Source organism: Toxotes jaculatrix, chromosome 23 (genome assembly GCF_017976425.1).
Source record: "Toxotes jaculatrix isolate fToxJac2 chromosome 23, fToxJac2.pri, whole genome shotgun sequence".
Taxonomy (NCBI): Eukaryota; Metazoa; Chordata; class Actinopteri; family Toxotidae; genus Toxotes; species Toxotes jaculatrix.
Genome location: NC_054416.1, coordinates 6,477,554 through 6,503,961, shown reverse-complemented (window position 1 = coordinate 6,503,961; position 26,408 = coordinate 6,477,554). Strand labels below are relative to the sequence as shown.

Below are 26,408 nucleotides of genomic sequence, written 5' to 3'. Positions count from 1 at the left end.
TTTTCAAAATTTGTGCTCAGATATCAGAACGGTTGACTTTGTATAACTCTGTCTATGTAAACTGATAAAATGTGATATTTTTGTTTTGGGCCTTCCATCCACAGATCATGCTGTCGTCATTTAATCAGCACTTGAGTTTGATATGACCAATCATTGTAAACTTCTAAAACCACTTTTTTTGTTTTTTACACTGCCAAGAAAAAGATATACTTAAGGCATTTCTTTGTTTTGTTTCTGTATCTTTATAGATTATTTTGGGAAGTTAGTTTTATATAAGAGGTTTATCTTTCTATATTTTTCATTGTTATTTTTTTTTCATGGCTTCTTTTGTACTAATTTCCATTTTGTTATTCAAAGCTCTAAGCCAAAATAAATGCTTAATGTCACACGGTTTTCCTTGTATTCTCTTACACAGCATATATAAATGTTTTGGTCATTGTATCCGTCCCCTGACATGTTGATTCTTTTCATCACTTCTCTTTTTCACATTAGTACTTTGCAAGTTTGGAAGTTGGATGCAAATCCAGCAGCATCTAACAGTGTTTATATGGCCTGAATGAATGAAGCTTTGTGTTGCTAGTCAAATGTGCTGTTGATCTTACATGTGGGTGGACCAACAGGTGTGTGTTTTGTGTGTGCCATATAATCACATCTCATAGTGTTGGGTTATTTCCTTCCCTGTTCAAAGAGCCGGATGAAGCATCTGTAGTTTGGGTGAGTAGTAAGACATCAGCTTTTCCACCTTCAACTGGAATTTTAAAAAAAAATCAATGATTTTAAATGTGGTCTGAACATAAACTGTGTGGTTCATTTTCATTTTTTTCTTTTTACAGCTGTTTTCTGGTGAAATTATCCAAAGGATCAACAGGAAGCCAACATGAGAAGGTTATCTCTCCACATTAAAGTCTGTATTTTAATAACTTTGGGTGAGTCTTACTTTTCTATATTCAGCACTTTCTTAAAAGCACAGTATTTAGAGCTATTGATTAATTTGCTAGACTATTTTTTTTAGACTAACTTTTCGTTTACGCTATAAAGGATTATTAGAAAAAAAAAATCTAACTACCCAGAGTCCAAGGTGACGTCTTCAGATGTCACAGTGTAAAACCGCAAAATAACCAAATTACAACCACATGAACTTAAGAAAAGCAGGAACCCCTTTTTGTGTGTGTTAACGGACTACAAGAATTATTGTTCATTAATTTTCTATCCACCAGCTGTTTTCAGAGTAAAGGTAGAAGCAAATATGGTGAAACACCAAACTTTGGTTTTTGGATTTTAGCTTGAAGTCTGTGTGTTTCTGTTCAGTTCTGATGTGGACGTGTGGTGTGGCAGAGCGGGAGTACTTCCCCCAGGCCAGAAATCTCACTTGGGATGAGGCCAGGAACCACTGCCAGGTACAACACGAACCTCAGTTTTATTTTCAAAAAAAGAGGCGGGAATGTGTGAAAATACTGGAAAATACTGTCACATGTGTTCGCCAAATGTAAGGCTACAGCCAGCGGCTGGTTAGCTTTGCATAAAGACTGGAAACTGGGGGGAAACAGTTAGCCTGGCTCCATCCAAAGATATCAGGAGGTAGCTGACAAGACATTTTTCATATAATTCTGTCACCTTTCAGATTTGTTTCAAAGATCTGGTGACTCTGACCCCTGACAACACCCAGGGCATTGCCCGTAATCTCAGCTCTGACCACTGGATCGGCCTCCGCAAGAATTTCTACTCCACCTTCAACTCTACTGTGTTCTGGACTCGCTGGGCCAACGGGGATCCCCTTGCTTTCCAGAACTGGTACCCTGGTTGGCCTGTGTTCAAATCCCCCCCCCCAAAACAAGCCTGCTGCAGCTGCTCCTGCACCTGCCCGGCAACGACACCAGCCCCAGCAACGACCAGCCTGGCCGCGTACACAGAATTTATATCCCTAAATACGACGAGCGAATTCGGAGATTTCATGACTGAAAACGTGACGGACTCAAGCATCTTCACCACCACTGGCCAAAATTTGACAAACAATACCACGCACATGGACTTCACAGCAGAATGCGTGCGCTCGCCTATGCTGCCGCCCGATGTCCCAGAGACTGATGAGAACTATATAGAGGACTCTTGTGTGGCCATGCTTAGCTTTGGGGCTTGGGTTGAAAAGAACTGCTCAGAGCTTCTGCCTTTTATTTGTTATGAAGGTAGGACTCATATTTTGCATCCTTACTCATTTTCTTTGTATTTTATTTATTTTTTTATTCCCTGGAAATCTCAGGTTCTCTGTCAGTTAACGATCGTCGTCTCATTTCCAACCACAGATCGTTTCTTTGGCCAAGCCAATGTGACGAATGTGACGACTGGGAACGCCACTCTCTCATGGCTGATGGGACCTGGAAACATCAGCCATTACCGCGTAGAGGTCAGAGGTGACATTACAATGACGTTAAACCTGACCAATCTGACCTATGACCTTTTAAACCTGACAGCGGGCACCCGCTATTCAGTCCATGTGTTCCCTGTTAAATGTGATCGAGACCTCAACCCACAGGAAGTCACCTTCTACACCAGTGAGTAACATCTGACTGTTGTTAAAAAACAGTCTCATTTAAAGTCATTTGCACTGGTTAGCTTCAAATTACTGATCTGTTATATTACAGAAATGATAAGTGGTATTGGTGAAAGCCACAGTGCTTTAATAATATTCATTTCATCACAAGTAATAATACATTTTTAACATTTAACTGGACATAACAAAAATCTGTTTGCTGCTGGAGATACGAAGGGTTTCACAGAAAACTCGCTCACTCTCTCTCTCTTGCTCTTTCTCTGCTTCATTTCTTCTTTTATTCCAGTACCTAACAAAGTCACAAACCTCGCTGTAACCAAGGTGACGGAAACGTCTGTCTTTCTGGCCTGGACCAAATCAGATGGAAACGTGAGCTTCTATGTTATCAAGGTCAACAATACGAGTAAAGAGAGTTACAATGAGAACGCAGAGGTCCATGGTTTGATACCTGGAAACCTTTACACATTCGTGGTCCACGCTGAAGTCCAAGACAGATCCAGACAAAGCGAAGAATCTACAATCTCAGCATATACAAGTGAGTCTGTGTCACATTTAAAGGGTTACAAGAAGAAGAAGATTTTTCAGAGATAGACAAAAGGTTTTAAAAAAAAAAATATATATATATTTAACCTTTTGTCTAGTAGAGGATTTTAACAGGAAGTACACTTTATGATTGAGACCAGTGGAAACACAATGAGAGCTTGTTCAAGTTTAAAGGAGGAAGAGGTTTATAGCTGGTTATTTCTTGCTCACATAATATGAAATTCAAATCAGTGAAGGCAAATTAGAACTACATCTGACCTGAACAGTGACGCCTTTGAGACTGTGTTTGTTGACGTGTTTATCTGTTTGTTCCCTCTGTCAGAGCCGGGCAAAGTGTCCAACCTGAGTGTGTCTGAGAACACCAACACATCACTGCTGCTTACCTGGGATCCACCTGAGGGAAATGCCATGGCTTTCAGGGTGGTGGCTATGGATGACAGTGATAAGTATGTTTGTAATTATAAACAATTTGAGTCTTATTTTGATGGTTCATGGTCAGTGATAACATTGTACCTACAGCAACATCACTATAATAATATCTGACAGAGCACAAAGAGGAGTCAGACACACTCTAACCGAACCAAGAGTTTAACCTAAATCACTTTATTTGGGCTTATTCAGACTTAATTACAGCAGTGTTGCTCTGACTTATCACCTGTCATGCTCAGTTGTTTCTCCTCCTGACAGCGAATTGTTTAATAATGGGGAACACAGCTCAACTCAGACTCAGCAGGAAGTGACAGGGCTGCCGATGGGCACCAGGATAACCCTCAGCGTGACGGCACTGGTCAATGGCACTCTCGAGGGAGACAACGTGACTGTCGTCAACTACACAGGTAGCTCTTTGCTAATGTTTTTTGCAGTTGACCGTCACTCGCTGGTTCACAGAAGCTGTGTTGAATGTCACTAATCTGACTTTGTGACTCCCACAAAGTTCCTGAACCGATTTCCAACCTGACATTGAAGTCAACAAATAACACCCTCAATGCTACCTGGATCCATCCTGGTAATTACTCGTCTTTCACCGTCCATCTCAAGCTGGGAGACCAAATTGTATGTAGTGAACATGGCCTAACACAACTTAACAAGAGCTTTTACCAGCTGAAGAATTCAGCCAATTACACCGTGATTGTCTACACCGTTAGTGGACATCTCCAAAGCCCCCCAGTGGAAAAGTCCAAATTCACCTGTGAGTCACTTCTTGTTCTGTTCTTCTTTTGTTACTTGTGACTTAATACAGCACTGATAGAGATCAAATTAAAAACATCACTGTTAGGTTACTAGACTAGGGCTAGGGCCTTCAGTGGTGAAGATAAACTGTAAGATAATTTGAGAAATCACTGCCTCATTTTCTCTCTCTCTCCTTTGTTCAGTGCCGAGTCCGCCAACTGACGTCAGTGTCTCTTCCTCCAATACAACCCAAATCACCTTCCAGTGGAAGCCCCCTGAGGACGCAGGAAAAGTCACCTACTTTGTCAGCCTCAACTCCAGTTTCTGGGGCTACAACAAGTCTCTTTGTGTTAAGGAAACCAGCCACATGTTTGGTGACTTAGCTTCAGGGACCAAGTACAGTTTTCAGGTGCGAACAATGGCAGATGAAAGCAGAAGTGAGGCGGAAAACTGTTCACATTATACAGGTGAGGTTCTCAGACCTGGTGCTCTTGAATGCTTTTGCCTGTTTGCAAAGTGTATGTTCCACATGACAGTTCCATTTTCCTAAGCTTGGCTTTTGTTTCAGCAGCCGTCTTGCATTCACATGCTGTGTAGTAAGGAAATAAAACCCAAAGACAAACATGAATTTAAATATTTAGGTTATGTTTTTGAAAATGTCTGGCAGCAATCCGACAGTGTTTGATTTGTAGTTAATGGGCTAAAATTAAAAAAGGAAGTTCATAAACTGCGTGCAGTTATAACCGGTAACTTAGGTGACAAAACTAACTGTGCACTTTTCGCTGATAGCATCTGACCACATGGACATTATTTTTTCGGCCGAATGCAAACTTTACAGCCTGAATGAGAGAATGAGAGTGTGTCTCCTTGGTCTAACTTCCTCTTTACACGTCTCTGTTTGGTTTGCAGATGCAGAGAAAATGGAAATCAGCCTGTCTATGCTGTGCTCGTCCTCTGAAGCCCTCCACTGTGCTAATGGTACTGTGAAGGAAACTGTATTCAATAAGGTATGTCAGTCACTATGTGGGCAAAACACATGGTTTGGGAAGTAAACCCACAGGTGATGTTTTTGAGTTTTGTAAAACAGACAAGCAGCAGTTATTGAAAACTGTCTTTTCTGTGCTCTGTTGCAGCTAATGACATATTTTGAATCACGGTTGGGGGACAGTATTTTCTGGAGACTCCAGAAGAAAGAGAGTGAGAAGTCTGCAACCTAACGTGTTTGTCTAGTTTTTATTGGTATTAGTGAAGGTATTTTAGACGTAAGTGTTTTCTGTCTCAGACACGTTATTGTTAAACGCTTTTGCATTGTCCTGCTGCCCAGAAAATTATTTTACACACACACACACACACACACTGTTTATTCCAATTTTACAGGTTCACTCAATCACAAGACAATATTTACAATCAACTCTTCTTAAAAAGTATGAAGCAGTTGTGAAGACTTTTTTTTTCTCTTGGCCAAAGTTTAAAATCACTGTAAAAGAATAAATTCAGCTTCTGTCCATGATCTCGGTGTACACTCTGTCCTTTTCTTCTTTTTTTCATTCCCAAAAATATAATTGATAATGAGCCGAATCCTTCAGTTTCTAAGCTTCAGTTTGCTTCAATTAAGATTAAAATTTTAACCAGAACAGACAAAAGGAAAAAAAAGTTGTTCAATCCTCCCTCTTCCAAATGACAACTCTTTAACAGACTAAGATCAATAAACATACTTTTTTTCCCCACCATTTATCAACAACAAACAAACTTTATTGTTCCTCAAAGTGAGAATCACTGTTGATAATGAGGAGATAGGTCAGTCAGTAGATCAGTAGATAAGCAGCAGATAGATCAGGTCAGGGGATAAACACACTGTGGAGGAGCACACAGAAACAAGAACAGGACAGGGACAAAGCTGTCTCTGGTGTCTGGTTCAGGTTTGGGCCGGCTGAATATAACATATAACATACACAAACAACACCTCCAGGGTCTGAGATGGTGCTGTTATGAATAGTTACTGCATATGTAAGCTGCTAGTGCTCTACACACCCAGCCAGCTTCCTCTGCTAAAAGTTTTTTAGGGCTCAAAACTTGACTTTTTGAGCTCTCGCGCTGAAGAGAGCGGAGGTAATATGAGGAAGAGGCGGAGTGGTCACATTTTGTTCGGCTAAATGTGTGAGCACGAGAAATTGTTCGAATTACGAGTCAACAGGTTTTTGAAACAGTTGAAGTAAAAGGACAAAGAGCGTCGAGCTCCAGCATGGATCCATCACTGAGACACACGGATGAACACAAGAGGGAAACTACTGCAGGTTCGTTATTAAGAGCATAAAGTAAACAAAGTGTACGTTTATAAGAAGAGTTTGCACAAAAAGGTAGGACTTTAATTTTTTTTCTCTCGTCTTATACTGTTGTGCTTTTCAGTGCTTTGTGTTTCATCCCAAATACGTCACCTGATTTTACAGTTAATTCAGAACAAATCTACAGTTTTTCTGCTTTCAAAGTCCAAGTTTTTTTTGTGTTTTGTTTTTTTCCTGTTCTTAGAAAGTTTCTCAGTTTTATCTTAATGAGTGTCAGAGGCCAAAAGGTGACACGGTGCATGTGCTGTACAGACAAGTAAACATATGAGAAGTCCTTATAACAATGAATTATCTCTTTAAGTCTTTGGCTATCACTTTCTCACACTTTAAATCTCTCCATTTGCAGAATTTAGATAATACATCATGATGGCATGATTTTAAAGAGCCAGTGCAGAGCTTCTGTAAAGTGGAAGTACAAAAAGATTCTGCTGCGATCACAGATACTTTTTCATGATTATTATTTCTTTCTTTTTTTTCCCTAACCATCACAGATGCTGGATCCTGTCAAATTTGTCATGTGATAGCTGGAGTGGCTGTTGCAACGGCAATCCTCTTGGGTGGACTCCTTTTGTCCTTTGTGTTATTTGGTGAGCATGAATATAAAATAGAAAGCGTACATGCCTATAAATGTTGTGTTTGATGTACGGTACAAATGGGTTCTATGATTGAGTGTAACCAAGTCTGGTATCCTGCACCTGAATTAAAATGGACCTTCAATCTGAGAGTGCCTCACACTCACATCAAGTTATTGACAGCAGGACCAGAAGTGGATCCGGAGTCCAACGCTTCAGTAAAGGAGCTGATGGAGCGACTGCAGCAGTGTCAGAATGAGCGACATGATCTGAACCTGATGCTCCACACCGTTACTCAAGGTGATTCACATTTTCCTCTCTGATACGAAACACCTGACGTCCTGCAAATGTGATGTCTCAGAAAGGACTGTTTGCTTGCATCAACCATTTTCTGTATATATGTTTTGAGATAAAGTGAAATTTAGTCTCATAAACTTACGTTACCTGCTGTGTGTAGACTCCAGATGCAGGTTGTGTCCAGGCGGCTGGCTGTGGTGGAGGGATAACTGCTACTTCTTCTCGGTGGGACTTCAGGAAAATCGGCGGTGGAATGAGAGCGCTGAGTTTTGTCGGGAACACAACAGCAGTCTGGCTGTGATCAAAGACTCTGCAGAGATGGTAACTGTGCATAGTGGGAGAGGATGCACTTAAGTGTAGTAAACACCACCTTAGTAGAAGCCAAGTCAAGGCCAAAGAGGAATGTAGAGAGTTTCACACTGAGTTTCAGAGGTGTAGATTTCTCTCCAGGAGCTCTGTGGTAAACCCACAAATGTACAGTTTTTAGCATCATTATACTCTATAGGTTTAACCCTTTAAGTGTGATCTGTTAGTTGCTAGGCAGACGTGGCAGACAGTCAACATGCAGTGAAGCATTTTGGATATAATGTCCTCTAAATGTCGCTTTCGTCCTCAGGAATTTATCCAAGCTGTGATGAGGAAGTTCCCTCAGTTTCCCTTTCTGTGGGTGGGACTGACAGACTCCAAGCAGGAGGGTCAGTGGCTGTGGGGGGACGGGACGGACATCCAGCACTACATGCCGTGAGTCACAGTTCAAACTCTGTTCAAACAAAATGTGCTTATTTAATTGACTAAGTGATCAATAAATGAAAAAATGAACACACAAAAATCCTAATATTTCAGTTCAGTTTGTTTTTATTAAAATGACATAGTACATATATACTGTACATCCATATACATATATACATATATATTAACATGATCACAAATACAGCTTTAATCGAGCTAATCTAAGTATTCCATAAATTAATCAGCTCTTATTCTAAATATGTTAATACAGATCAATTCTATTTGGGTTAGAAAGCTGAGGTTCTGTCAGGTCAGGTGGGCTTTCCTCTCTTATTTCCTGTCTGTGTGTCTGTGTGTCTGTGTGTCTGTGTGTGTGTGTGTCTGTGTCTGTGTCTGTGTGTTAAAGGGTAACGGTGGACTGGGATGCTGATTACAGGGACTGTGCAGACCTGAGAGGAGGTGGAAGACTCTTCGCTGCAGACTGTGAGGCGTATGGACCCTGGGCTTGTAAGAAAGAGTCCTGACAGGCTGCACACACACACACACACGCTTTACATTTCTTTATTTACAGTGTGCCAGCAAAAGACTGATGTTTTCCACCTTTTTTATACCTGACATACAGGTTTAAAAAAAGTCTAAAATAAGTATAAAAGATAACATGCAATGTATATAAAATATTTATCGTGTGGATATCTGAAAGTGCAAGTATGTATGTAGATGAGTGTTTACACTTTCATGCCTACATGTAAATGTTGTAGAAATTAAACTCAGCCTCGCTGATTCTTTAAAATTCAATTCTTTAAAATAAATAATTTTATATGCGCTCAGAGTGGAGTTTATACAGTTTGTGATTTTCACGGTTCGATAAAAATCAGCATTTGTAACACTGATGTTTGTTTTGTTTTTTTTAGAGTGCGTTTTGTGTTGGTAATATCATTAGCACTTTGATACAGTTCAGTCTTTATCCATGTGTCAATGCTTAAGAGATTTTAAATTCAACTTAAGGAGAGAAATTTAGATGAAGAGAAACATTCTAAATATTCTGTTTTGAAAGTGAAGTTTAAATGTAAGTGGTGAGTCTTCTTTTCAGTTTTAACTTCATTTCCTTAAAATGAATTCTTTCAAGCGTCCAATTAAAGTTATTAAGGTCCATCTCTCTCAGTTTACTGAGATTTTGTGTGGTGGGATGATTCTCATGAGTGTGCGACCATCCAGCGGGGCGAACAGAGGGTACAGCTTCCCTTTGAAGGTTCCAGTGAAGGTGTAGATGTGGGACTTTGTTTCTGCGTTGTAGAAGGAGATCTGACCTTCTTCGTAGTCTAAGTAGATCCCCATACGTCGAGGCACGAGGCCGACCGGAAGCAGCACCTCTGGCTTAGCGCAGGCATAGAACTGGTGAGTGCTGCGCCACAGGGCCCAGTAGCCGTGCTTTGGGGTCATGGGGAATCGCCCCTGCCGCTTGGAGTCGGCAGTGGTCAGTCCAACGCGCCAGTAGCCATTGTTGGCTATGTCTACCTCCCAGTAGTGGCGGCCGCTGCTGTAGCCCTCCCAACCCAGCACGCAAGGCCAGCTGTCGAAGCGCTGGGCGCTGTAAGGTACTTTGGATTCTGAGAGGCCTTCCTGGACCATGCGCTGGTCGTCTGAGAGCTGCAGCCAGGAGTGGCTGGTCATGGGGTCGAGAATCACATCAGCTGTTAGGAAAAATAAGATAAATTAGCTTCTTTTACTGTAAATGTGATGTTTGCTGTTTTTCTGGTTGTCATGTGAGATGAAAGAAACATTTAGTGTTCTCACCTGATGCACTGCAAATCCAGCTCCAAACTGAAAATAGAGAAAACAGACAAGATATTATAGCCACAGTGGATAAACAAGGAAAAGTTTATTATATGTGGTCTAAATTAGTGATTCCCTGAAATGCAAAACCGTACTGGTTTTAAAATGCACACCTGAGTTGGGGATGTATCTTGGAATTCCTGCTTTCCAGGTCCTTTGCTTTGCCAGTAACCATAACTGTGGAATCATCTTCTGAAAAGATGAAATGAAAACATGTTTAACATGAGCAATATTTTTTTTTAATTTGATTTGTCTCCATTTCCTTATGACAGTGTGGTTTCAGTAAATCGCTGATCCTTGTGTGAACCTTCAAGAAGACTTCTCAGACAGTTGGCGCACAGCTAAGCTGCTGGCTGATTTCTGTTGCTTTTATAATGGCAATAATGTCAAACACAAGGTTCATGGCTCCATTTTTTTTGGAAGTCGGTTAACAGTAGGTTTACGCCCAAAAGGTTACAACTGTGTCTGGATCTGACTGCAGGGCGTCAAGTATTCATGTCAAACTGAAAATGAAATAAAATAAGGCACAACCACAGAATATTCCTTCAAAAGTAAATTAATAACTATGCTATGTACGCTGCACCATCATCTGTAAATCAGATTATATTATATCTGCAGAGTCTTCGCTCAGTTATCAAGGACTGTTGGGTGTTATCAGGGCAGAGGCAGATCATGGTCATATAAACTGAATCACAGAGTTCATTTATTGAGCAGCAGCACTGATACAAAGAGCAGGGTTCACTCGTATCAACAAGTTACATAAAGTCATTTTGTAACTAGGTCATGTCTAAACTGCGTGGCATCAAACAACTGCCTGGTTTTGATTTTGAGCTCAGGCCAATTCTGTGTATTACAGCTCTAACAATGGTTTATATGTGCACTATAAGATCAATTCAACTGTTTATCTTTGAATTCAGGTAGATTCCACCTTAAGGAACCTAGTTTTTTTTTTAATACTGTTTCATGCTCAAACCTATTTCTTTTTAGACAGGAAGTAAGACATCTGTTCGTTTGTGGGACTAGCTGCTCACCGTGCTGTCTTCCTTGAGCAGAGACCAGGTGATGAACTCCAGCAGAGGCAGCAGGTTGACCAGCCGCTTCTTCTTCAGGCCCAGCAGACGCAACACTTTTCCCAGCTCGTCGCTCTGCACGCCACAACTCTGCAAACGTAAACACCACTCGTTTTAGGTGCAAGATTTGGTACTGTTTTCTTCAAGAAACACAATTTTCTTTCATGTGCTATAAATTCTGCTCTCTCTCCACGTTTGATGCCAAACAGGTGAAGGGTTCACGATTTGTAGGGTTCCACAGGTTTTTTTGGTTTCAGGTTCAGGTCTCCTCACCTCAGTGGCTTTCTGCAGCTCCTTTGCCCACTCCATCATCCTCAGTTGTACTTCCTCACTGGCATCATTGTTTTCTTTATTTTCATGGTCTTGACCCTCATGTGCCCAGGGGGTTTCCTTCAGGAGCTGAGGACACAAAATCAGTGAGTTAAGATTGATATATTTGCTATTTGTTCACACACTGCACATCCATCACATGTCGTTTAGCGTGTGTACTGACCTTGTCGACATGATGGAGCTCGTCGGCCCACTCCAGGATCAGTTTCCTGCTCTCCTCAAGACTGCGCTCGGTACGCCGGTCTGAGCTCTGGGCCTCTTTCTTGCTGGTGCCTTCCTCTGGATCACTTCCACCCTGCTAAAGCACAAGACCACAGTTTGTCAGACGATGTCACACACTCTTAAAAGCATCATGCTGAGTTACTGTGACAATTAGACATTAAGACAAACGACAACTGCTCACGTTGACAGAAATGTGAGTTTTTAGGCCAAAGCTCAGGAAACTCGGGCACAGGCTGTTTGCGGTTACGTCACCTGATGTTTCTGAGATCAGCTGCAGCTGATTTACAGGTTAAATCTGCTTTAAAACGGGGGCACATATGGGAAGTTTTACATTTACAGATGTCAGAAGCACCAGGTTGAAGTCATATGGGGCCCTTGTAAAAAAAAAAATATAGTACATCATGTCTTACTGTATGTATGACCCCCACCCTACATGTCCCACCCCTTTGTTACAGTGCAGTGGGGCAGAAGTTCACACAGCCAGGTTGTAAAACAGTCAGTATACGTGTCCTGTCAGCATCCACCCACCCAGTGAACGAGCAAAGGAATCGTTTCCCGTGGCAACGCTTATCTAATTTGTGCGTTCATAAATGCTGGTTCACATGAACTCATTACACACTAAATAAACCGTCGTATCTTAGGGGGGAAAAAATCAATGAACTGTAAGTGTGGGTCTTAAAGAGCTTTATCTCCAGCTGTGAACCTTTAACAGATTGACATGATCCATCATGTAAACCTGTGACACCTTGTGTTATCCTTTTTCTTGACTCAATCACTCGGCTCTTATCTGTTTTTTTTAGTTGACTTTTCCCCTGAGCTGGCAAACAACTTACAAAAGCCTCTATATTAAAGGAAACCTGTTTAAAATGGGGCAAACAAACCTTTAATATCATTACTTCCTTGTCTTGTTCCCTATGGCCACACTTCACGTGTTAGGCGTGCGGTGATGCACTTGTTCAAACTGAACTGACACTATAATATTGCTGCTGTGTGTGTGTCTGCTGAGCCACATTTTCCTTTCTTCTCTCAGGTCCTACCTTGCAGACTTGGTCCACTTGCTCTTTCCAGTGTTGGATGAACAGCACACACTCCTGCAGGCTGCGCAGATCCTTCAGGCCGTTCTGTCGAGGATGCTGCTGCAGGAAACACGACGGGTGCATTTTTTATAAAAGTTACACAGCCCAGAGGTGAGGTTTAACAAACTCATACATCTTTAAAAATGAGTTCAACAAAACAGAAGTCACTGACAAACACTCAATGGCAAAAAAAAAAAAGAAATAAGAGTTCAAGAATGTGTGATGTACCTGTGAGTGTTTGTTGGCGCTGTTGGGGTTGGCAGGTCTGCTGGGGGCCGAGCTGTGTGCCTGGACGCTCTCCTCAGGCAGGGTCCAGCGTACGGCCCCAATGGAGCTGCTTTGGGTGGTGCTGCTGTCCTCCACCTTCAGCAGCGTGCTCACCTCTAGGGGGGGGGGGGGCGGGAGAAGACAGAGTGTTTTGAGTCACAGATAACATGGATGCTCACGAGTCATGGGTAAAAGGAAGTTTGTTTGTTTTTTTTGACAGAGGCAATAAATCAGTGAAACAGATTAATGATACCAATGCTTTCAAATAGCAATAAAATCAGAAAATTGGCCACAATCAAAGGCGTTATCAAGGTCAGAAATATCAGCATTTGATTGGATGCTGATCAAAGGTTATAAGTTGTCGAATGTTCACATTGCAGGAAAAGTAGCAATTGAAGTGAATTAATAAAAATATATTCATTTATATATTGATAAAACCTACTTTTGTTAGCTTTCAGGATGCTCTTCATCTCCATGGTGGTGTCCTCACTCCTGAGAAGAGAAAATCACATGAAGTCCTTGAGTTATTGTAAAAATCCTCCTGTAGAAGTAAAAGCCTCATACTGAAACTGTTGCTTAAGGAAAAACATAAGTGACATTGACAGAATGTATTTTGAGTATCAAAAGTAAAATGGCTGCTATGAGTTTTATGCCATTAATTATGACAAAATTGGATTAATTTTACTGATGCATCATTTTACTCTTGTACTTGGTTGAGGTGGATCTGCCTTGAACTGTGTTATATACTGTTTAACATGTAGCAATATATCAAGATTCAATTAAGATTTACCTTCTGTTTGTCAAGAAAATTAAATTCAAATAAGTGAGAAAGTGTTAATATGAAACAGCCACAAAATGCTGAGAAACAGAAGTTCTTTGACTGTAAATGATTCATTTAATTGTGCTATATGACAAACACTAAACCAGCAACAATGATGTGCAGCTCAGCGATACTTGAATACGAATTTGGAAAATTAGTTGGATACATTTTTAGAAAATCTGTAGATCACATGCAAAAAAAGAAAGAAATATACAGTGCTGAATATTCTTAAATCTGAGGAAACATCCCAAATTCTATATTCAGAAATCCAGTCATCTCACACAGACATTTACAGTCTATCATAATATAACCTGTGCTGATATTCTCAGAGTTCATCATGTCGTACCTTTTGTCTGAGGGAGCGGTGGTGCAGCTCTGCTGGTGGAGAAGACTGGACAGCCACTGCTGCAGATCCAGTCTATTTGTTCCTGTCGCGGTCTCCCTGATCTTTGGACTCTTTTTACAGCCCCTGAGGGAGGGAAACTTTTTGCAGAGCTCACTGACACGAAATCCTCACACCTTCCCGGCAGCTGCTGGCACGTTCACCATGAGGGGCAGAAAGGCATGATTCTTTATAACAGTGATAAGTGTCTGTGACGCATATGCGCTGATTTGGAAGCAGTGTTACTGTCACTATTATTACATTTATTAACAGGACTGTTGCTGTTAATCTCTGCTGGTGATCTACAAAGATTTTATAATAGATGGGATTATAATAGATTTCAAAAACATGTTAAAAGGTTAAATTAAATAATAATGAATTTTTTTTAAAAAATTAACAAAAAAAAAACAAATTTTCTTTTCTTACGTTAATATGAACTACACTTTTTATTTGAAATATTTTACTGTATCTACCATTGTGTTATGTGCATTTTAATGCCAGTGAAAATGAGAAATCTCTGCCTTCACACATATAATATTATATTAATAATCTGAGATAACTGTTTACTGTAATCACTTATCTCTTCTCCTCAACATAAACTGTCAAAATAATAAAATGATAATAATAAAATAAAAAACAGATTTGGAGTTTGGCGACTGAGGGCTTTAGAGGGAGAAACTTTCACACTGGTATTGTTCTGTAGGTAAAAAGACAAAACCATAAAACCATCATAAAGCTTTGGCACAGTCTTATGAGTAAATTAATATAAATGTACGCAGGTAAATGATGTGTGAAATGAGGCTTTTATGCTTTTACCCCTTATATTCCTTATTTCTCTTCCTTCTTGTTATGTAGCTTACAGTAATTCTGCTGACTGATATTTTGGCCAGGACTTTATTTAAAAAGAAAGGAAGAAAGATTTCAAGATAAGAATTGTCCTAGTAATAAAAATCGATGCACACACACTAAAGGTAGGCTGCAAACAACATGCTTGCCTAATGCTTGCAAAAAAAAAAAAAAATCAGAAATGACTCAGCTGAAATATGGTTTTCTTGCCTGCAGTGACTTCCTGATAAAGAAGAAGAAGAGACGTCAAAGAAAAACACATCACATCTCTGTTCCTCCCAACGTGTATCATCATCGCTCTGCCCCCTAAACCTGCTGTCATCAGCCTGACTACTTCACCTTACCTGACAGTAAATTTGACATTCGTTCATCTGGACTGAACTTACTGTCAGTGGTGGAAAATGTATTCAGATCTTTTACTTAAGTATTTAATATGCAGCTGTCAGATAAATGTAGTGGAGTAGTAAGGACAATATTTCCCTGTAAAATATAGTGAAGTATCAAGGAGCGCTAAAGGGCAGTACTCAAGTAAGATACCTTAAAAGTGCCCCTGAGTAAAAGCAATGATAACAATGTACCATGACCGTGACTTTATCATACTGGGTTATTGTGTGCAGGTAACAGGCTATAGAGAGGGCATAGTTTGAATAATGTTACGTAAAACACCACTGCCCATGGGCAGAGGCGTGGCTGAAAGTATTGGCACATGTGAAAGCGAACCTGAAACCCCCCGGCACCGTGTGTTTACAGGAAAAAACAAACCACTTCCTCTGCAAGTAGCAAGCAGTTTCAGATTTATTTTTCAAAGGCAGGCAAATCTGTGACACTAGAACAAATGTAAAAAAGAAAAAAATCAAACTCATTTACTTAAGGTTCTTTTTATATCTCTTTATATCTCTATACTCTGAGCAGAAGAAACATGTTTGCATTTATAAAAGTGGCATCACATCTCTGATTCTACCAAAGGCCAAAAACAAACTACAGTGTGTTCTGTCAGCAAGGTACCTTACAAATACATATACATACAAGTAACTGTGTATATAAAAAAAAAATGAAATCTATTTTTGTATGAGATGCTGTCTGTTTTCAGATCCACGGCTTCTCCTTGAGTGCAGGGTTTGTCAATTGTTCCCATGAAATGTTTTAGTTCCAGTTCTTGAAAAACTGCTTGAAGATGATGGTCTCCTTCCCCTGAGGCAGAATCTCCACCTGCAGCACAGAAACTTTTACTGCTTATTGTGTAATAATAACACAACCGTAACAGGCTAAAGGTAACAACTATGACAACATTTACAGTGAGAGAACGTATCAGCTTTTCTCACAGCAGTACCTGTGTTTTCATCCTGGGATATTTCATTTGCTCGATGAAATTGTCCGCCATCTGTAAGGCCACCCTCTTCTCCTCAGCATTCGCTCCGTTACCTGACAGTCAACGAACGATGATTAAGAGATAAAAAGAGAGAAAAATGTGGAGTGGCAGCATTCAGGTTTTCAAGATATTTTTTTTCTGAGAGAATGACAAGATCGACAGGGAAGTAAAGAAGAACAGGTGATGCTCACTGAGCAAACTCCTCTGCTTCAAACATGAAGCTGTGGCCGAGGCGGCTCTGTTGAACCATCAATCATTATTTTTCACAATGCTCATTAAAATTTCATCCAATTAGATACCGAATATCACCAGCATCTAACTACTATCACTTTCCTCGGTTTGCGTTTCAGGCAGCAGAAGTCTGCTGGGTCGGGGGTCAAGTAGTATTTCCTCACCTTTCCAGACGAAGATCTTTCCGTTGGCGCCGTTGTCCAGGATGAAGCAGTCGTCACGGACCAGCAGGTCCTGGGCAAACGGACTCTTCTCTGACACTTTGGTCATGGTCATGGAACCTGTCGCATCGGACACCTGTGGAGTAAATGCACACAGGTTTATGTTTTACTTAATAAAAAAAGAAGTGAATGGTAGTTTGATAGGTGTGCAGATAAAGTTACCTTGTAGAGAGAGGCAGAGTTGGAGGCATCTGCTTTGCTGTCCTCCTCTGACGTGCTCTCTGCCAGGGCTGGCATCTGTCCCAGGACCTGCTCATCAACACGAGAAACTTTAAAGACTACAAAATAGATTCAGATATGTTTTGGGGATTTCTGTAACTGGATCAAAATCATTTGAATCCTGTTTTCTACAAGTAATTTTCTTCTTCCAGTGTCTCCCGATGATGAATTCAAGTTCTTCAAAAGTCTATCTTTACCTTGAGCATCTCTTCAGGCTCTTCCCCCTCGTTGGCGTCCACAATTCGGGCTTTGCCGTGTCTGTCGGTGTCACGAATCAGCGAGGCGATCTCACGCACTTTCTGCTTCTCGAAGATGTTGGCTTGAGAGCCGATCCATGACACAATCGTCTGGAGAGCGACGAGGCAGCATCAGATAGACAAGAGTAAGAAAATGACATTTTATTTCAAACTGTTTGCAGCTGTAAATGTGCTTCAGTTCCACAAACTGTATATTTTGTAGTGCACATATCAACTCATATATGAGAAAAGCAGGTGATTTGTGACTTAAAATCCTTTTGTGTCCTGCACTTGTCCTAAATATTACGTATGTCCTTCTTTGGCTGGGTTAAGTGTCCTCACCTCCCCAAGGTCCAGGATGAAGCAGTCTCCCTTGTTGAAGCTGTTCCAGGACAGCTCCACCTCCTTGGCACGGATGTTGCGTTTCCCTTTGATCTGATACAACCTGTGCACCGTCCCCGAGCCCTGAGGCCTCCTGAAGCCCGACTCCACACCACCCTCCTGAGAGAGAAGATGGAGGTTCCTTTAAAAGTCTGGTGGTTTTTATGTTTTATTCCAGTTGACCTGCTGGGAAACGTCCCAGTGATTTAACAGGTTTAAGATCATTGTTTGTTTTAAGGAGACAGATATGGAGGCCATGCAAACCGAGTTATATGACTGCACTTTGGCACAGAGGCCATAATACCTAGGGTGACTGACATGATAAATGGCTTTCTAAAGCAATAAAATGATGCAAGATTACATGTAAGATGCCATTAAATTTGCTTTTTCTATCTTGTCCTTAATGTCTTATTATGTGAAGCACTTTAAATTGCTGAGTAGTAACAGGGTGAAAATTAATGATGAATTAATGAATGTGTACTTGGGCTTAAGGGGCTCTTCTTTCAAGGAAATCCCTGTTTTACCTACAGTTAGTACCAAACCAAACATCTCAGCATCCAGAATCAGGGCTCTCCCAGGTCCTCACCTTGTAGCTGACACCTCTGGGGAAGAGCGTCATGAACTCAGAGGACTCGTAGCCCTGAACCTGCCTGTGCTGAACGGGGTCGCCGCCCAGGAAGTTGTCCAGCTGGGTGGCCAGCATGGCACACGCCACCTGCTCATCCCGAGACGACTTCTCACCTGCAGAAAAAGAGGAGTTGTCCACATTCATCCAGAGAGGAGAAACCTTTTGGATACTTAAATGTCATGCAACAGAAAATCCATGTCTGACTGTCTGTAAATCTTTTGTAGATATGTGGATTTTAAATGTATTTGTTATTAAGATATGTGACTAATACAAGCTTTGTAGTAAACTCTGACAAAGCCAGACGGCTGCTTTTTTTTTATACAACACAACAAAATGATGGAGACGGTATGAAGAAGGAAGAGCCGACAGAGAAAGATAAGAAAAATGAAAATAGAAAGAAGAAAACGAGAGGAGGGAGAGAGCATCAGGAAATGAGGCCAGAAAGGTTAAAATGTCAAAAAACGAGGGAACAAAGAGCCACCGACAGAGGTGCTGGGTCACAGAGACATGAGATGAGAAACAAACAGCAGACGCACAAAGAGACAACAGGGGTCATCAACTGTAAACAAGTGGAGGAGGGTTCAGGGAGACGCATGCTTGAGCAAAGAGAGCCCTCTCCGAGCTGTGACAATCAGCTTAGTGTTACCTAAGCACCGGATACATGCTGGAAACAACAGCCACATTTGAGTACTGTAACAGTCCTCCTCCATTTTTAATGAGCCCTGCTCAAAAGCCATCCCCTTTTCCCCCCTCGGGACTTCTTTCCCTCTTTCTCCCTCTCTCATCATCCACCCTCATCCCTCTCTCCATCCAGCCTCTCTCCTCACACAATGATGCAGCAGGTCAGCGCTGTGTCTCATGTGTCATCACCATTAGTGGGAGGGTTATTAGCTTTTCAGCCGCAGCACCGGGCCAGGGCTATGTGTGTGTAGTAAGCACTGGACACTGGTTACCGCCTTTGCTGGATGGAGTAAATAGAAATACGAGAAGCATCCCTTTCTTCTCTCTAACTAATAAAGCAAGAGTACTCCACCTATTTAGCACTGGACTCCTGAAACACTGTTTTTATTCAAATTAATTAATTAATTCAAAAAACTGATGCAGCTCATCAGTGATAGCATCCTTTATATTACATGTATTCTTATTCCCTGTCAAAACCTGGTGCCTACATTACCCACGATGCAACCTGACAGCTGTTAATTCAATTGGAGATTCAGGTGTGTGAATGCTGCTAGAGGCTAATGTAGCTGAGATGAAGAGCGGCCTGCAGAGTCCTGGTAAGCGTCTTCTTCTTCTTTCTAACTAAAAACACTGATTTTTTTCTTCATCAAACTTTTTAGTCTTCATACCAGACACATGCTGACTCAAGTGACACGGCATGAGTCAGTTTTAAAGCCTTTATGTGACTTCTTTCACTCCCCAAGACAAACAGACTTTGATAGAGTAAATCAGGTCTTGACTCATGTCGCTCCTCACTCCATGTCACCCATCTCCTGTCGAAGACTGGAAACACTGCACAGAACCTAGCACACAGCACAGTATGTACTGCATTGTGTTACATGTATAATGCAGCGTGGCTGTATGTCCATCTTTATGTATGATATGCTGATCTCTCTGCACATCGACGTCCTGTACAACTTTTCTGTCGCCCTTTTTCTTTTTTTTTATAGAAAAGCTCAGGAAGAGGACTCCCCCATTCTTGATCCTGCCCACAAAGCTCTGACTGGCTTTTCCAACTGGGGAAACAGACCATGAGCGCACAAAGTGAGACCCATTTAATCCTTATGTTCTCTTTTCACTTATTCCTATCATCTTGTTTCTGTCTATCCTTTGTCTAGTACTCAGCTTGATGGTTCTTAAAATAAATGAAGCTAACGAGTGGTGTGACATTACTGATTGATTCTGTCCTGAAATTAGATGCTATCATTGTGAAGGTGCCACACACTCAGACACACTGGAAGCCTGTTGAGTGCACAAAGAGCTTTAGTCTTGAGTCAGAGTGCATAGCTGCATGCTACATAACCCTATTGTGTTGTCCCTTGCTAAGGAGACACGTGTTGCAACACATTTCATGTGACTGCCCGTTCATTCAGGCTCTGTTTGTCTTAAAAGGAAGTTTATTAAAAATAATCAGTTTCTCAATGATCCCTCTGACATTGTTTTTTCACGACAGATGCACATCACATAATCCAGATGTGCCTCCAGTCTCTCACCTATCCACATGTGGAGGTCGGCTCCCAGCTCGCCGCGGTTCTCCAGCACCAGATAGGAGTCCCCGTTGTAAAAGGCTCCCACCTCGGAAGGGTCCAGCAGCACTGCCTTCATCTTCTCCACCCTCCACACTCGGAGGCCCGGCTCCCGGACCTCTGGGCCGAACTGACCTGGTGCTGCCTGGAAGGGGAGCATACTGCGAGAAAGGAAAAAGAAGAAGAAGACGACAGGTAAGACAAAAGAAAAGAAGAAGTTGGCTGAAACAGGAAGTTTAAATACACAGAGTTACTGTCTCCATTTTGGAACAGATGGCTGGTTTTTGGTTGGAGTAAGGAGAAGTAAAAGCCACAAAATCGTAACAAATGAAGGGGGTGACTAACAATCAGAAGGTTAGTGTCCAACGAGAGACTTTAGCTCCTTTCCATACTGACTGAAAAGGTGGATTTTGAGATGCTGTTGAAACAAAATGTGTTTGACTGTAAAGACAGGAACTAATCTCAGATGTGGTGGTGATGTGATGAGAGCTATTGCACTTAATGACACAAAATGAGGGGTTGTGTTGCTGCCTAAAGATGATGGGCTACGTTACATCACTTTTATGCAAGACAACACCAAGCCCAGGCCCCACTAACACAACACTAGTGTCAGTGCACAAAACCAGGCGTGGCTGCATGCATGCTGGATCATGTCACAGGTTCGAGCATGAGCCAGGTATGGACTTGGTTGAGCCACTTCTACATTTCTGCGTCTCATATACCTGTACCCTCCTTTCACACAGGAAGAGTTTAAAAAAAACAATAGATTGTCAATAGTTTGTCACCACCACCACCCCTCTGTCTCTTCCTGTCTGCTCTTGCTCTGCTGTGCTAATTTTGCCAGATGGAAACACAGTGAGGTTTATAGACAGATGAGTCACTGCCATCTCTTTTTTTAATTGTCTGTCACTCTGTCCCACTCCATTGCCATGCGGTAGTATGTGACAGAACTGCAAGACATTCACCTTTTACTGTTTGACCATTTCAGTAAATTTGTCAGTGTATTGATTTCCAGGTACATATCAAATTAAAAATCTATTTTGGTTTCATTAATGCCCTTTTAAACAAAACCAGACAAATGGAGATCTGAAAGAGGGTATATCATCCAGAGAAAGAGGAAACAGTGCCTGTTTAGTTCTCCAGATAAGACCAGGTGCCACCAAGAACAAATGTCAAAAACTACCCTCAGAGTCCACACCCTGTTATTTAAATGGGGTGAACAAAATGTTAGAAACACTTTCCTGTTATAACACAATAAAAACCAACAGCACTACAAACTATAGCCTCCAAAATGTCCATAGAGTTGAAGAGACGCCTCCCAAAAACAGCTTAGACAAAAAGTCTTTACAACTTTCATGACAGTAGAATTTAATGCAGGATTGCTTTATAATAATTCTGTATTATTTTCGAGCTAGTTGGACTATGTGTGCAGCACTGACTTTTGAAAAATCCAGTATTTAATTCTTAGAAATACAATGTAATATCATAGTGTTATATATTTGCAGTTTCATGCTTCGATGGTTTATCTACAGGCTCTTCCGGGGTGATAACGTGCAAAGATCTGGAACCTTATCATAACTATGTCGCTGCTTCATAATCAAAGCTGCTTAGGTTTCCTGTCTTTCGCTTTATGGGGATTGTGACATTTGTTTTTTAAATAAACTCTAGCAGGATTAAACATTCATATAAATCTTATGGTGGTAAAATAAACAACATGACACGGGGGTGGAGCATTTATAACACTTAACTATCATTATATATGATTATATAACTCAGCAGTTTGTTTCAATTTTGCTGCGAGACCGGCGCCAGGCAGCAACCATCAGTGATAAAGGAGGACTAGAAAACAAACAATTAGCCTGTTTATAGTGATTACAGTGAACCGAGGACAGCAATGCAACAGGCGAGATGCCGCTGTCAGCTATTAGAGTATCTGTTAAACATTTCTCATTAGGCAGCAAAAAATAAAAAGCTATTAGCGCTAACTGTCAGCAGTGTGGTCAGTCACACGGGTTGTCAGCAGCAGTTCCACCCCGCTCCATTTTTTTTTCTGGGGGTGTTTTCAGTTTCAAAGTTAACTTTACGGTTCAGTTGCTCTCCTCGCCAGATAAATGTGATATTGGCTAATACTTTTACAACTCTGTATCAATTTAGTAAACTGTGATCAATAAACAGGTGTTGTTCAGATAGGCGCAGATAGAGAGGGTGACAGTGCAGCGGAGTGAATATCTGAGCTCATAAAATGGTAGAGAAGAGGAGGAGAGGAGCTGAGGGAGCGAGGGAAACAGAGAAAGGGGCAGAGGCGGCACATGCAGGGGCCCTCGGGATAAGGTTACAGTGCTTGGACAGCCACTACAAGACAAGGAGGCAGAGAAAAAGGCCCTGGTCCACTTAACTGTATGATCCCCTCTGGTACCTCTGGCATGCTGTCTGACTCCGGCTCCATTCTGCGTGTCCACTGGAGTGTGTGTGTGCAGGGGGTTGTAAGGGACCTAGAGGTCTGGTGAGGAGGAGTGTTTGTGCTCACCTGGCCTGGTTAGCTTATATGTGGGAGGTAACTGGAGCCGGTGTGATGAAAGCCTACCTGCGGACTGTGGATAGGACGCTGTAGGGCGGGGGGGTAGAGTCGGGTTCCTGGTTCCTGGCTAAAGCTAAACACCAAGTGGATAATTACTGGAGAGCAAGTTGCTGGCTCCTCCATCTTTCCATTCTTCTCTTCCCCTCTGGCTCCAGCTCTCCCCCCTCCTCCTTCACACTGTCCCTGTGTGCCCTCTTTCTAAAGAAAGGGCAAGATCATCTACTCCTTTTCCAAGGAGGGAGCATAAGAAGGACTTATAGGCCCCTGATGTGCTACACAAGTTGGAAGAGAAATTGAGCATCCCTGATAACCCTGCTCATTTCCTGCATAGAGCCTCCACAGTTTGGATGCACATCAAAACTCTCCCAGTTGAATCATCAGTACAAAGAGATTTTAAGAAATGCTTTAGAAAACATCTGATTGTTCAGTTAAGAACTCAAAGATACAAGATGAGAATTTAACTACAGCTCCCAAGGTGCATTTCTGTAAGAAACAGTGACCAAGCTTAGAACTCAGGAAAGATTATGCTGTTGGAAAAAATGATGATATAATCTGCAGCTTAACAGAATTAACTTTCAGATTCTGGGTCAGTTTTGGACAAATTCAGCAACAATGGTTTAGTGTTTTCTTCCTGATTTGTGCTTTAGACTGGCTTGTTCTCCAGAGCAAATGGTGGCAAGGGATTGTGGATATTGTAGTGATTAGAGCTGTTTAAACTAAACAAATGGCCAGAATATAAACCTACTATATTGAGAAATATTAAGGAAATGATTAAACTGCATTCAACAACTTGGCAAGTTGAATTTAGGCTCGAATTCCAGAGGATGAGGATGATGCAGCATGCTCAATTTGCTATTTCAGCTGCAGCGCTCTTGCAAGCATGTGTTCTTGCATGAATTGTGAGCTGTAACAAAGAAAAGAGTGAGGAGTAAAGTCAGAAGAGAGTCTTGGTAATGTCACCAAGATGAAGAGATGGAAACTTGACCTTTTGGCCTTGGCTACTGAAGCAGTCAGTGGCGTCTGGTTAGACAGAGGAGATACAGAGATGGAAAGAGAGAGTGGACAGAGGGGTTTAGATGGAGACACAGGGTCACAGATAGGCTGCAGGGGTCAGTGAGTCGATCAGTCATTCATGCGCTGATAAGCAGACAGAAATATGAGAGCAGACAATATGCAGGCGGACAGAGCAGCAGGCGTAGAGAGATCTGAGAGCAATCTGTCAACTGACAGTCAGTGTAAACTGTGTGTGTGTGTTTGTATGGCTGGGTGCACTGTATGTTTATGAGATTAGAGGACTGAAATCAAGACAGACTGATACAGACAGGAAGAATTTGAGAGGCCCAGAGAACAAAGAGGAATGAAAACAGAAATAGAGAATCATATGAAAGATAAATTACACCTTTACAGTTGTAGTTGAATGTGTTGTTAATTTATATTACACCAAACTTCTTCTTCTTCTGCATCTACTCTTCTGACCTGAAGTAGAAGATCTGTGAGACAGTGACGTCTTTAGCACCCCACCCTGACTTTAAGGAAGTTGTGAAAGAGTTGTAAATAGAACCAGGGCTATGTGCAGGAACCGAGACAGGAATGGAGTGAAAAAGGAAATTAAAGATGGGGATTTTCCCCACTGATAACAGAAACGTGCAGCAAAGGAGAATAAGTGCAGAGTTTGAATGGAAAGATGGATGCCAGGCAAAGTGGAGTCTCGCCGAGATAAAACTAAAAATTCATTGTCCTGCTGACGTGAGATTCCTCAGCTGATTCCTCCTCCAGGAATGTGATGCCCAGAACAGAAAAAGGAATGAGTGAGGAAAAAAAAAACAAAAAACAGGGAAGAAGTTTCAGGGTAAAACACTGAGAAAAGAAAAAAAGACAAACAGAAGTGAAAGAAAGTAGAGTTTTGACTTTGAGACTGTAGAGCAGAAAGTGCAAACAAAAAAAAGGTTTCATATTAAAACTTACCTTGGAAAGTGAGTTAGCAGTGGGACACAACACGTCTGAGCAGAGAGCGGAGAGACGAGCAGTCATGCAACGGGAAACACGTCCCTAAACGTACAATTTTTTTTCTCTCTCTCTCACACTCACAAGACATTTCCTGCCTCTGCCTGTGGTTGTTTTGGCCCGGCCCTCTGACTCAACCACAAAAGGACCAAAAAGTGAGGAAATTTGAGTGAATCAGGACTTTGAGTGGAGGGAAAATTCAAATGCAAACTGTGCTTGCTTCACAAGCTCACTGCCCAGCTGATAAAACAAGTGATAAAATAGAACACAAAAAATTGGGTGATTAAAAACACAGAATTGTCTGTGCAGTTCCACGGAGTTGCACATTTTTGCCCTGAATTTCTTTTCAATTCACCCTCGTACAATCATATTAATCAATACCACAAATTTTTGTTTCCTTTTCAGAAATATGAACTATCCTTTTACCTTAATGACTCACTTCAAGGTCTCCACAGTTGGCAAACATCACCACAGCAACCGGCCCAAACACTCTCGTTAGTCATGAGTTCCCTCAGGTCAAACACACCTATGTCTGTGTAAGTGTAAGCTGCACCGTGTAGACTGAGATCATTATATGTCATAGTTTAAGCTGACTAAAGTTAAAGTGAAACCTGTGATTCACTATTTCCACAGGGCTGAAGGATTCCCTTATAAAACTAGGAGAGCCCCGTGATATCTCTACAGGCGTGTGTACTAACAAGGGATTTACTTTTACATCAGCTAAACTAAATCTTACTTATCTAAAGTCCAAATTTCAAGCCCAAAAATGAGAGTCCTTGTCTTTAAAAGTTTGCAAAGTCATATGAAGTACACAAGAAAACATTTAAATAGTTGCTCTTAAATTGCGTTCATTATTTTGAGTTACTAAATTAAAGTTCGCCACGGTTTTGTTAATTTCGAGTTTATAAAGTGCAGCTGTTTTTGGTAGGTTTCTGTTTGAGCTGTGAAAACACAAAGTAATTGACTTACTGATCTATGACTGTAATTTAAAATTTTAAAAGTACCACTAAATTAAACTAAAAAATACTTTAATTAATATTTATGCAACAAAATCATCATGGAAAATACAGTAAAATGTTTGTAGGAAATCAGTTTCCATTTATGTTTTTAGTATTTTGAACTGACATTTTAAAGGGTCACAGCTGATCTAAATGCTGGGGGCTCAAACCGTGAAGCATCTCTCTGTGAATATTAAGACACTTAAACTCGTGGTGTTTTGGTCAGTAAATTGCTGCGCACAAGTCAATG

At 41.3% G+C, this 26,408-nt stretch overlaps 4 protein-coding genes across 5 annotated transcripts; 2 read left to right on the top strand and 2 right to left on the bottom strand.

The window, feature by feature from the left end:
* The first annotated feature begins 680 nt into the window (after positions 1-680).
* On the top strand, positions 681-5,771 carry LOC121176723 (receptor-type tyrosine-protein phosphatase eta). Its single transcript, XM_041030773.1, has 12 exons — positions 681-714; positions 834-926; positions 1,309-1,397; positions 1,622-2,183; positions 2,301-2,549; positions 2,835-3,083; positions 3,414-3,537; positions 3,779-3,927; positions 4,026-4,280; positions 4,465-4,728; positions 5,171-5,268; positions 5,395-5,771. Exons 2-12 carry the CDS (start codon positions 878-880, stop codon positions 5,476-5,478), a joined length of 2,172 nt encoding a protein of 723 aa, XP_040886707.1. The 5' UTR covers positions 681-714; positions 834-877; the 3' UTR covers positions 5,479-5,771.
* Positions 5,772-6,425: 654 nt separating this feature from the next.
* On the top strand, positions 6,426-8,967 carry LOC121177151 (CD209 antigen-like protein C). Of its 2 annotated transcripts, none has more exons than XM_041031368.1 (6): positions 6,426-6,555; positions 7,095-7,190; positions 7,362-7,475; positions 7,633-7,793; positions 8,089-8,213; positions 8,608-8,967. In XM_041031368.1, the coding sequence occupies exons 1-6, from the start codon at positions 6,504-6,506 to the stop codon at positions 8,723-8,725; spliced, it is 666 nt and encodes a 221-aa protein (XP_040887302.1). In that variant the 5' UTR covers positions 6,426-6,503; the 3' UTR covers positions 8,726-8,967. The 2 variants fall into 2 exon arrangements, with proteins under 2 accessions (XP_040887302.1, XP_040887301.1); XM_041031367.1 differs by having other exon boundaries at positions 7,359-7,475.
* A 392-nt stretch (positions 8,968-9,359) lies between these two features.
* Positions 9,360-13,475, bottom strand: si:dkey-219e21.2 (nuclear factor 7, ovary). Its single transcript, XM_041031427.1, has 9 exons — positions 13,442-13,475; positions 12,961-13,115; positions 12,694-12,792; positions 11,598-11,729; positions 11,378-11,503; positions 11,066-11,194; positions 10,148-10,226; positions 9,996-10,022; positions 9,360-9,892 (listed from the first exon to the last, which is right to left on the bottom strand). The coding sequence occupies exons 1-9, from the start codon at positions 13,473-13,475 to the stop codon at positions 9,360-9,362; spliced, it is 1,314 nt and encodes a 437-aa protein (XP_040887361.1).
* Positions 13,476-15,818: 2,343 nt separating this feature from the next.
* On the bottom strand, positions 15,819-25,259 carry capgb (capping protein (actin filament), gelsolin-like b). Its single transcript, XM_041031870.1, has 9 exons — positions 25,122-25,259; positions 20,546-20,739; positions 18,291-18,445; positions 17,666-17,824; positions 17,285-17,434; positions 17,031-17,117; positions 16,812-16,944; positions 16,378-16,469; positions 15,819-16,256 (listed from the first exon to the last, which is right to left on the bottom strand). Exons 2-9 carry the CDS (start codon positions 20,736-20,738, stop codon positions 16,191-16,193), a joined length of 1,035 nt encoding a protein of 344 aa, XP_040887804.1. The 5' UTR covers position 20,739; positions 25,122-25,259; the 3' UTR covers positions 15,819-16,190.
* Positions 25,260-26,408: the final 1,149 nt, after the last annotated feature.

Excerpts from the sequence above, each read along its gene's own strand:
- LOC121176723 (XM_041030773.1), top strand. The coding sequence starts at position 878 with ATGAGAAGGTTATCTCTCCACATTAAAGTCTGTATTTTAATAACTTTG. Across the intron at positions 927-1,308 it reads CTGTATTTTAATAACTTTGG|TTCTGATGTGGACGTGTGGT; the intron begins GTGAGTCTTACT and ends GTTTCTGTTCAG. Across the intron at positions 1,398-1,621 it reads AGGCCAGGAACCACTGCCAG|ATTTGTTTCAAAGATCTGGT; the intron begins GTACAACACGAA and ends GTCACCTTTCAG.
- LOC121177151 (XM_041031367.1), top strand. The coding sequence starts at position 6,504 with ATGGATCCATCACTGAGACACACGGATGAACACAAGAGGGAAACTACT. Across the intron at positions 7,794-8,088 it reads TCAAAGACTCTGCAGAGATG|GAATTTATCCAAGCTGTGAT; the intron begins GTAACTGTGCAT and ends TTTCGTCCTCAG. Across the intron at positions 8,214-8,607 it reads GACATCCAGCACTACATGCC|GGTAACGGTGGACTGGGATG; the intron begins GTGAGTCACAGT and ends TGTGTGTTAAAG.
- si:dkey-219e21.2 (XM_041031427.1), bottom strand. The coding sequence starts at position 13,475 with ATGGAGATGAAGAGCATCCTGAAAGCTAACAAAA. Across the intron at positions 11,730-12,693 it reads AAGTGGACCAAGTCTGCAAG|GGTGGAAGTGATCCAGAGGA; the intron begins GTAGGACCTGAG and ends GTGCTTTAGCAG. Across the intron at positions 10,023-10,147 it reads AAGATACATCCCCAACTCAG|TTTGGAGCTGGATTTGCAGT; the intron begins GTGTGCATTTTA and ends CTCTATTTTCAG.
- capgb (XM_041031870.1), bottom strand. The coding sequence starts at position 20,738 with ATGCTCCCCTTCCAGGCAGCACCAGGTCAGTTCGGCCCAGAGGTCCGG. Across the intron at positions 18,446-20,545 it reads CGACCTCCACATGTGGATAG|GTGAGAAGTCGTCTCGGGAT; the intron begins GTGAGAGACTGG and ends CTTTTTCTGCAG. Across the intron at positions 16,945-17,030 it reads ACTCTGCCTCTCTCTACAAG|GTGTCCGATGCGACAGGTTC; the intron begins GTAACTTTATCT and ends TTTACTCCACAG.